Genomic DNA, 10077 nt, shown 5'->3' on the forward strand with positions numbered 1-10077 from the left:
CACCAATCACAGTTAAGTAAGGGATTGGTGGACGTATGCAATATGTACGACACCACAACCAAGCAAACTATAGGGATCCTGCGAGGGGACGTCTCTAGTAGGCCCCGTGGTGTCGCCCCCGCCCCTGGGAGAGCCCCTGAGAGTACCGCTATCCATGGGAGGGCCCCTAAGGGCGCCGACAACCTTGGGAGGGCCCTGGGTGCGCCACAGCCCCTGGAAGAGGCCCTGGGGGGGGGGGCGGGGGCAAAATACCTGTTAGAGACCCTCCGCCACCTTTGGGAGGGCCCCGAGGAACGCCGCCGCTTCTGAGATGGCCCTGGGGGCGCCATAACCCCTGGAAGACACCCTGGGGCTGCTACAACCCCTGGTAGGGCCCCTGGGGGCGTTACTGCTCCTGAGAGGGCTCCGGGTAGCCGCACCTACCCTAGAGAGGGTCCTTGGGGGCGTCGCCGCCCCTGGGACGGCCACTGGGTGCGCCGACGTTCCTGCGAGGGCCCCTTAGGGCGCCGCACCTGGTAGGGCAAATGGGAGGGCCCATGGGAGCGTTGCCCCCGGAGGGCATCTGGGGGCAGTTGTTTTTGCAATAATTAGAACAATGGGAGATATGACGTTAAATAAATAAACCACCCATGGCATTTCCAGTATCATCGAATTATGAACAATGTAAAGGAGAATAAATATCCAACAGGAAAACATAAATTGGGGTGTTGTGCTGACTGACTGCTCTGTTCTCCTATTGGCTGTTATTTGATGTATTTATATTTTAGTCCCCTGTGGTGAAAGAAGACTAGAGTCGACCTTTTTTTAGGTTTTATTGTTCATATAACTGACCAAGGGAAGTATGGCATCTGGAAGAGAACAAAAGAATATTCTAGTAAGTGAAGGGAACAATGAAAATGACTAATATAATATATCCCCAAACAAAACAAAACCCAATGATAAGAAACATAACATATATATACAAACGCACGTAACAAGACAGAAGACCCTGGCAAGCCCTGGGGTCCCAGCAACACCTAAAGAGGTCCCCTGAGGGCGCTGCCTCCATTGGGAAGGCCACTAGTAACGCTTCAGCATCTGGGAGGGCACCTGAAAGCCCCACCGCCCCTGGGAAGGCCCCTGGGGGCACCAACGACCCTCCCAGGGCTCCTGGGACTCCACATCCCCTGGCAGGGCCCCTCAGAGCGCCGTTGTCCCTGAGAGGGCTCCGGGGGCGCTACTGGCACTGGGTGCGCCGTTGCCCCTGGGAATGCCCCTGGAAGCGCCGCACCTGTCAGGGCAAATGGGAGGCCCCCAGGGAGCGCTGCCCTGTACGGCCCCTGGGTTCAGTTGTTTTTGCACAATTTAGAAAAATGGGAGATATGACGTTACATAAATACACCGCCCATCGAATTTCCAGTATCATCGCATAATAAACAATGTAAAGGAGAATAAATATCCAACAGGAAAACATAAATTGGGGTGTTGTGCTGACTGACTGCTCTGCTCTCCTATTGGCTGTTATTTGGTGTAGTTACATTTTAGTCCACCAATCACAGTTAAGTAAGGGATTGGTGGATGTATGCAATATGTACGACACCACAACCAAGCAAACTATAGGGATCCTGCGAGGGGACGTCTCTAGTAGGCCCCGTGGTGTCGCCCCCGCCCCTGGGAGGGCCCCTGGGAGTACCGCTATCCATGGGAGGGCCCCTGGGGGCGCCGACAACCTTGGGAGGGCCCTGGGGGCGCCACAGCCCCTGGAAGAGGCCCTGGGGGGGGGCGGGGGCAAAATACCTGTTAGAGACCCTCCGCCACCTTTGGGAGGGCCCCGAGGAACGCCGCCGCTTCTGAGATGGCCCTGGGGGCGCCATAACCCCTGGAAGACACCCTGGGGCTGCTACAACCCCTAGTAGGGCCCCTGGGGGCGTTACTGCTCCTGAGAGGGCTCCGGGTAGCCGCACCTACCCTAGGGAGGGTCCTTGGGGGCGTCGCTGCCCCTGGGACGGCCACTGGGTGCGCCGACGTTCCTGCGAGGGCCCCTTAGGGCGCCGCACCTGGTAGGGCAAATGGGAGGGCCCATGGGAGCGTTACCCCCGGAGGGCATCTGGGGGCAGTTGTTTTTGCAATACTTAGACCAATGGGAGATATGACGTTAAATAAATAAACCGCCCATGGCATTTCCAGTATCATCGAATTATGAACAATGTAAAGGAGAATAAATATCCAACAGGAAAACATAAATTGGGGTGTTGTGCTGACTGACTGCTCTGTTCTCCTATTGGCTGTTATTTGATGTATTTATATTTTAGTCCCCTGTGGTGAAAGAAGACTAGAGTCGACCTTTTTTTAGGTTTTATTGTTCATATAACTGACCAAGGGTAGTATGGCATCTGGAAGAGAACAAAAGAATATTCTAGTAAGTGAAGGGAACAATAAAAATTACTAATATAATATATCCCCAAACAAAACAAAACCCAATGATAAGAAACATAACATATATATACAAACGCACGTAACAAGACAGAAGACCCTGGCAATCCCTGGGGTCCCAGCAACACCTAAAGAGGTCCCCTGAGGGCGCTGCCTCCATTGGGAAGGCCACTAGTAGCGCTTCAGCATCTGGGAGGGCACCTGAAAGCCCCACCGCCCCTGGGAAGGCCCCTGGGCACCAACGACCTCCCAGGGCTCCTGGGACTCATATCCGGCAGGGGCCCTCAGGAGCGCTGCTTGTCCCTGGAGAGGGTTCCGGGGGCGCCATTGCACTGCGCTGCTGCCCTGGGAATGCCCCCAGCGCTGCACCTGTCAGGGCAATGGGAGGCCCCCAGGAGCGCTGCCCCTGTACGGCCCCTGGGTTCAGTTACGGTAATAATTTAGAAAAATGGAGATATGACGTTATTATTATATAAATACAATTACCATTGCATTTCCAGTATCATCGCAAGAAAAACAATGTAAAGGAGAATAAATATCCAACAGGAAAACATAAATTAGGGTGTTGTGCTGACTGACTGTTCTTCTCTCCTATTGGCTGTTATTTGGTGGGTTTACATTTTCTTCCACCAATCACAGTTAAGTAAGGGATTGGTGACGGTTAAAAACATGTGTAATGGCTAATTACAAACTACAAACTATAGGATCCTGCGAGGGACGTCTCTAGTAGGCCCCGTGGTGTCGCCCCCGCCCCTGGGAGGGCCCCTGGGAGTACCGCTATCCATGGGAGGGCCCCTGGGGGCGCCGACAACCTTGGGAGGGCCCTGGGGGCGCCACAGCCCCTGGAAGAGGTCCTGGGGGGGGCGGGGGCAAAATACCTGTTAGAGACCCTCCGTCACCTTTGGGAGGGCCCCGAGGAACGCCGCCGCTTCTGAGATGGCCCTGGGGGCGCCATAACCCCTGGAAGACACCCTGGGGCTGCTACAACCCCTGGTAGGGCCCCTGGGGGCGTTACTGCTCCTGAGAGGGCTCCGGGTAGCCGCACCTTCCCTAGGGAGGGTCCTTGGGGGCGTCGCCGCCCCTGGGACGGCCACTGGGTGCGCCGACGTTCCTGCGAGGGCCCCTTAGGGCGCCGCACCTGGTAGGGCAAATGGGAGGGCCCATGGGAACGTTGCCCCCGAGGGCATCTGGGGGCAGTTGTTTTTGCAATACTTAGAACAATGGGAGATATGACGTTAAATAAATAAACCGCCCATGGCATTTCCAGTATCATCGAATTATGAACAATGTAAAGGAGAATAAATATCCAACAGGAAAACATAAATTGGGGTGTTGTGCTGACTGACTGCTCTGTTCTCCTATTGGCTGTTATTTGATGTATTTATATTTTAGTCCCCTGTGGTGAAAGAAGACTAGAGTCGACCTTTTTTTAGGTTTTATTGTTCATATAACTGACCAAGGGTAGTATGGCATCTGGAAGAGAATAAAAGAATATTCTAGTAAGTGAAGGGAACAATGAAAATGACTAATATAATATAACCCCAAACAAAACAAAACCCAATGATAAGAAACATAACATATATATACAAACGCACGTAACAAGACAGAAGACCCTGGCAAGCCCTGGGGTCCCAGCAACACCTAAAGAGGTCCCCTGAGGGCGCTGCCTCCATTGGGAAGGCCACTAGTAGCGCTTCAGCATCTGGGAGGCACCTGAAAGCCCACCGCCCCTGGGAAGGCCCTGGGGAGGCACCAACGACCCTCAGGGCTCCTGGGACTCTACATCCCTAGCAGGGGCCCCTCAGAGCATAGTTGTCCCTGAGAGGGCTCCGGGGCGCTACTGGCACTGGGTGCCGTTGCCCTGGGAATGCCCCTGGAAACTGCCACCTGTCCAGGGTAAATAGGAGGCCCCAGGGAGCGCTGCCCTGTACGGCCCCTGGAGTTCAGTTGTTTTGCACTATTTAGAACAATGGTAGATATGACATTAAATAAATACACTACCCATTACATTCCCAGTATCATCTCACCATGAACAATGTAAAGGAGAATAAATATTCAACAGGAAAACATAAGTTGGGGTGTTGTGCTGACTGACTGCTCTGTTCTCCTATTGGCTGTTATCTGGCGGATTTACATTTTAGTCCACCAATCACAGTTAAGTAAAGGATTGCTGTAAGTATGCAATATATACGACACCATGACCAAGCAAGCTATAGGGCTCCTGGAGGGGCGTCTAGTAGGCCCCGTGGTGTCGCCCCCCCGCCCTGGGAGGGCCCTGGGAGTACCGCTATCCATGGGAGGGCCCCTGGGGGCGCCGACAACCTTGGGAGGGCCCTGGGGGCGCCACAGCCCCTGGAAGAGGCCCTGGGGTGGGGGGGGGCGGGGGCAAAATACCTGTTAGAGACCCTCCACCACCTTTGGGAGGGCCCCGAGGAACGCCGCCGCTTCTGAGATGGCCCTGGGGGCGCCATAACCCCTGGAAGACACCCTGGGGCTGCTACAACCCCTAGTAGGGCCCCTGGGGGCGTTACTGCTCCTGAGAGGGCTCCGGGTAGCCGCACCTACCCTAGGGAGGGTCCTTGGGGGCGTCGCTGCCCCTGGGACGGCCACTGGGTGCGCCGACGTTCCTGCGAGGGCCCCTTAGGGCGCCGCACCTGATAGGGCAAATGGGAGGGCCCATGGGAGCGTTACCCCCGGAGGGCATCTGGGGGCAGTTGTTTTTGCAATACTTAGACCAATGGGAGATATGACGTTAAATAAATAAACCGCCCATGGCATTTCCAGTATCATCGAATTATGAACAATGTAAAGGAGAATAAATATCCAACAGGAAAACATAAATTGGGGTGTTGTGCTGACTGACTGCTCTGTTCTCCTATTGGCTGTTATTTGATGTATTTATATTTTAGTCCCCTGTGGTGAAAGAAGACTAGAGTCGACCTTTTTTTAGGTTTTATTGTTCATATAACTGACCAAGGGTAGTATGGCATCTGGAAGAGAACAAAAGAATATTCTAGTAAGTGAAGGGAACAATAAAAATTACTAATATAATATATCCCCAAACAAAACAAAACCCAATGATAAGAAACATAACATATACAAACATACGTAACAAGACAGAAGACCCTGGCAAGCCCTGGGGGTCCCAGCAACACCTAAAGGGTCCCTGAATGCTGCCTCATTAGGGGAGGCCACTAGTAGCGCTTTCAGCATCTGGGAGGCACCTGAAGCCACCGCCCCTGGGAAGGCCCCTGGGGGGGTACCAGCAGCCTCCCAGGGCTCCTGGGACTCCACATCCCCTGGCAGGGCCCCTCAGAGCGCCGTTGTCCTGTAGAGGGCTCCGGGGGGCGCTACTGGCACTGGGTGCGCCGTTGCCCTAGGAATGCCCTGGAAGCGCCGCACCTGTCATCCAGGGCAAATGGGAAGGCCCCAGGTAGGACTGTCACTGTACGGACCCTGAAGGCAGCTGTTCATGCACATTTAGAACAATGGGATATATGAATAGATACACCGCCCATTGCATTTCCAGTATCATCGCAAGAAAAACAATGTAAAGGAGAATAAATATCCAACAGGAAAACATAAATTAGGGTGTTGTGCTGACTGACTGTTCTTCTCTCCTATTGGCTGTTATTTGGTGGGTTTACATTTTATTCCACCAATCACGGTTAAGTAAGGGATTGCTGGACGTATGCAACTCTGCGACACCACAAGCCAAGCAAACTATAGGGATCCTGCGAGGGGCGTCTCTAAGTAGGCCCGTGGTGTCGCCCCGCCCCTGGGAGGCCCTGGAATACCGCTATCCATGGGAGGGGCCCTGGGGAGCTGCCGACAACCCAACAAGGAGGCCCTGAGGCGCCACAGCCCTGGAAGAAGAGGCCACGGGGGGGGGGGGGGCAAAATACCTGTTAGAGACCCTCCGCCACCTTTGGGAGGGCCCCGAGGAACGCCGCCGCTTCTGAGATGGCCCTAGGGGCGCCATAACCCCTGGAAGACACCCTGGGGCTGCTACAACCCCTGGTAGGGCCCCTGGGGGCGTTATTGCTCCTGAGAGGGCTCCGGGTAGCCGCACCTACCCTAGGGAGGGTCCTTGGGGGCGTCGCCGCCCCTGGGACGGCCACTGGGTGCGCCGACGTTCCTGCGAGGGCCCCTAAGGGCGCCGCACCTGGTAGGGCAAATGGGAGGGCCCATGGGAGCGTTGCCCCCGGAGGGCATCTGGGGGCAGTTAATTTTGCAATACCTAGACCAATGGGAGATATGACGTTAAATAAATAAACCGCCCATGGCATTTCCAGTATCATCGAATTATGAACAATGTAAAGGAGAATAAATATCCAACAGGAAAACATAAATTGGGGTGTTGTGCTGACTGACTGCTCTGTTCTCCTATTGGCTGTTATTTGATGTATTTATATTTTAGTCCCCTGTGGTGAAAGAAGACTAGAGTCGACCTTTTTTAGGTTTTATTGTTCATATAACTGACCAAGGGTAGTATGGCATCTGGAAGAGAACAAAAGAATATTCTAGTAAGTGAAGGGAACAATGAAAATGACTAATATAATATATCCCCAAACAAAACAAAACCCAATGATAAGAAACATAACATATATATACAAACGCACATAACAAGACAGAAGACCCTGGCAAGCCCTGGGGTCCCAGCAACACCTAAAGAGGTCCCCTGAGGGCGCTGCCTCCATTGGGAAGGCCACTAGTAGCGCTTCAGCATCTGGGAGGGCACCTGAAAGCCCCACCGCCCCTGGGAAGGCCCCTGGGGGCACCAACGACCCTCCCAGGGCTCCTGGGACTCCACATCCCCTGGCAGGGCCCCTCAGAGCGCCGTTGTCCCTGAGAGGGCTCCGGGGGCGCTACTGGCACTGGGTGCGCCGTTGCCCCTGGGAATGCCCCTGGAAGCGCCGCACCTGTCAGGGCAAATGGGAGGCCCCCAGGGAGCGCTGCCCTGTACGGCCCCTGGGTTCAGTTGTTTTTGCACAATTTAGAAAAATGGGAGATATGACGTTATATAAATACACCGCCCATCGAATTTCCAGTATCATCGCATAATAAACAATGTAAAGGAGAATAAATATCCAACAGGAAAACATAAATTGGGGTGTTGTGCTGACTGACTGCTCTGTTCTCCTATTGGCTGTTATTTGGTGTAGTTACATTTTAGTCCACCAATCACAGTTAAGTAAGGGATTGGTGGACGTATGCAATATGTACGACACCACAACCAAGCAAACTATAGGGATCCTGCGAGGGGACGCCTCTAGTAGGCCCCGTGGTGTCGCCCCCGCCCCTGGAAGGGCCCCTGGGAGTACCGCTATCCATGGGAGGGCCCCTGGGGGCGCCGACAACCTTGGGAGGGCCCTGGGGGCGCCACAGCCCCTGGAAGAGGCCCTGGGGGGGGGGGCGGGGGCAAAATACCTGTTAGAGTCCCTCCGCCACCTTTGGGAGGGCCCCGAGGAACGCCGCCGCTTCTGAGATGGCCCTGGGGGCGCCATAACCCCTGGAAGACACCCTGGGGCTGCTACAACCTCTGGTAGGGCCCCTAGGGGCGTTACTGCTCCTGAGAGGGCTCCGGGTAGCCGCACCTGCCCTAGGGAGGGTCCTTGGGGGCGTCGCCGCCCCTGGGACGGCCACTGGGTGCGCCGACGTTCCTGCGAGGGCCCCTTAGGGCGCCGCACCTGGTAGGGCAAATGGGAGGCCCATGGGAACGTTGCCCCGGAGAGTGTCTAGGGGGGCAGTCGTTTCTGCACTATTTAGAACAATGGGAGATATGACGTTCATAAATACACTGCCCATCACATTTTCAGTATCATCTTAACATGAATAATGTAAAGGAGAATAAATATCCAACAGGAAAACATAAGTTGGGGTGTTGTGCTGACTGACTGCTCTGTTCTCCTATTGGCTGTTGTGTATTTATATTCCCCAGTCCCTGTGGGTGAAAGAAAGCTAAGTCGACCTTTTTTGGGTTTTATTGTTCATATAACTGACCAAGGGCAGTATGGCATCTGGAAGAAAACAAAAGAATATTCTAGTAAGTGAAGGGAACAATGAAAATTACTAATATAATATAACCCCAAACAAAACAAAACCCAATGATAAGAAACATAGCATATATACAAACTGCATAACAGACAAGAAGACCTGGCAAGCCCTGGGGTCCCAGCAACACCCTAAAGAGGTCCCCTGAGAATGCTGCCTCCATTAGGAAGGCCACTGTGGCGCTTCATCTGGGAGGGCACCTGAAGCCCCACCACCGCCCCTGGGAAGGCCCCTGGGGGCACAACGACCCTCCCAGGGCTCCTGGGACTCCACATCCCTGGCAGGGCCTCAGAGCGCCGTTGTCCCTAGAGAGGCTCCGGGGGCGCTACAACGCAAGTTGCGCATTTGGGAATGCCTGGGCGCCGCACCTGTCAGGGCAAATGGGGAGGCCCCCAGGAGCACTTTGCCCTCTTTTTGGCCCCTGGGTTCAGTTGTTTTTGCACAATTTAGAAAAATGGGAGATATGACGTTATATAAATACACCGCCCATCGAATTTCCAGTATCATCGCATAATAAACAATGTAAAGGATAATAAATATCCAACAGGAAAACATAAATTGGGGTGTTGTGCTGACTGACTGCTCTGTTCTCCTATTGGCTGTTATTTGGTGTAGTTACATTTTAGTCCACCAATCACAGTTAAGTAAGGGATTGGTGGACGTATGCAACATGTACGACACCACAACCAAGCAAACTATAGGGATCCTGCGAGGGGACGTCTCTAGTAGGCCCCGTGGTGTCGCCCCCGCCCCTGGGAGGGCCCCTGGGAGTACCGCTATCCATGGGAGGGCCCCTGGGGGCGCCGACAACCTTGGGAGGGCCCTGGGGGCGCCACAGCCCCTGGAAGAGGCCCTGGGGGGGGCGGGGGCAAAATACCTGTTAGAGACCCTCCGCCACCTTTGGGAGGGCCCCGAGGAACGCCGCCGCTTCTGAGATGGCCCTGGGGGCGCCATAACCCCTGGAAGACACCCTGGGGCTGCTACAACCCCTGGTAGGGCCCCTGGGGGCGTTACTGCTCCTGAGAGGGCTCCGGGTAGCCGCACCTACCCTAGGGAGGGTCCTTGGGGGCGTCGCCGCCCCTGGGACGGCCACTGGGTGCGCCGACGTTCCTGCGAGGGCCCCTTAGGGCGCCGCACCTGGTAGGGCAAATGGGAGGGCCCATGGGAACGTTGCCCCCGGAGGGCATCTGGGGGCAGTTGTTTTTGCAATACTTAGAACAATGGGAGATATGACGTTAAATAAATAAACCGCCCATGGCATTTCCAGTATCATCGAATTATGAACAATGTAAAGGAGAATAAATATCCAACAGGAAAACATAAATTGGGGTGTTGTGCTGACTGACTGCTCTGTTCTCCTATTGGCTGTTATTTGATGTATTTATATTTTAGTCCCCTGTGGTGAAAGAAGACTAGAGTCGACCTTTTTTTAGGTTTTATTGTTCATATAACTGACCAAGGGTAGTATGGCATCTGGAAGAGAATAAAAGAATATTCTAGTAAGTGAAGGGAACAATGAAAATGACTAATATAATATAACCCCAAACAAAACAAAACCCAATGATAAGAAACATAACATATATATACAAACGCACGTAACAAGACAGAAGA

General features: G+C 53.8%; 2 protein-coding genes across 2 annotated transcripts; both read right to left on the reverse strand.

Annotated features, from left to right (window-relative positions):
* Positions 1–1948: 1948 nt before the first annotated feature.
* On the reverse strand, positions 1949–4883 carry LOC121879877 (basic salivary proline-rich protein 1-like). The gene is made up of 4 exons (XM_042386663.1): positions 4828–4883; positions 4196–4369; positions 3428–3599; positions 1949–2086 (listed from the first exon to the last, which is right to left on the reverse strand). The coding sequence occupies exons 1-4, from the start codon at positions 4881–4883 to the stop codon at positions 1949–1951; spliced, it is 540 nt and encodes a 179-aa protein (XP_042242597.1).
* Positions 4884–4978: 95 nt separating this feature from the next.
* On the reverse strand, positions 4979–8629 carry LOC121879878 (basic salivary proline-rich protein 1-like). The gene is made up of 4 exons (XM_042386664.1): positions 8561–8629; positions 7843–8150; positions 6489–6627; positions 4979–5116 (listed from the first exon to the last, which is right to left on the reverse strand). The coding sequence occupies exons 1-4, from the start codon at positions 8627–8629 to the stop codon at positions 4979–4981; spliced, it is 654 nt and encodes a 217-aa protein (XP_042242598.1).
* Between the last annotated feature and the right edge of the window lie 1448 nt (positions 8630–10077).

The sequence above is a fragment of the Homarus americanus genome, unplaced genomic scaffold (assembly GCF_018991925.1).
Source record: "Homarus americanus isolate GMGI-L3 unplaced genomic scaffold, GMGI_Hamer_2.0 scaffold30687, whole genome shotgun sequence".
Classification (NCBI taxonomy): Eukaryota; Metazoa; Arthropoda; class Malacostraca; order Decapoda; family Nephropidae; genus Homarus; species Homarus americanus.

Bases quoted from the DNA above. Each gene is read 5' to 3' on its own strand.
- LOC121879877 (XM_042386663.1), bottom strand. From the start codon at position 4,883: ATGGCGCCCCCAGGGCCATCTCAGAAGCGGCGGCGTTCCTCGGGGCCC. The intron at 4,370-4,827 runs GTGGTGGAGGGT...TGTTCTAAATAG, and splicing joins TCCTCGGGGCCCTCCCAAAG to TGCAAAACAACTGAACTCCA. The intron at 3,600-4,195 runs GTAGAGTCCCAG...AACTGCCCCCAG, and splicing joins GAGGGGCCCCTGCTAGGGAT to ATGCCCTCGGGGGCAACGTT.
- LOC121879878 (XM_042386664.1), bottom strand. From the start codon at position 8,629: ATGGAGGCAGCATTCTCAGGGGACCTCTTTAGGGTGTTGCTGGGACCC. The intron at 6,628-7,842 runs GTATTTTGCCCC...AACTGCCCCCAG, and splicing joins TGGCGGAGGGACTCTAACAG to ATGCCCTCCGGGGGCAACGC. The intron at 5,117-6,488 runs GTAGGTGCGGCT...AACTGCCCCCAG, and splicing joins CCCCAAGGACCCTCCCTAGG to ATGCCCTCCGGGGGTAACGC.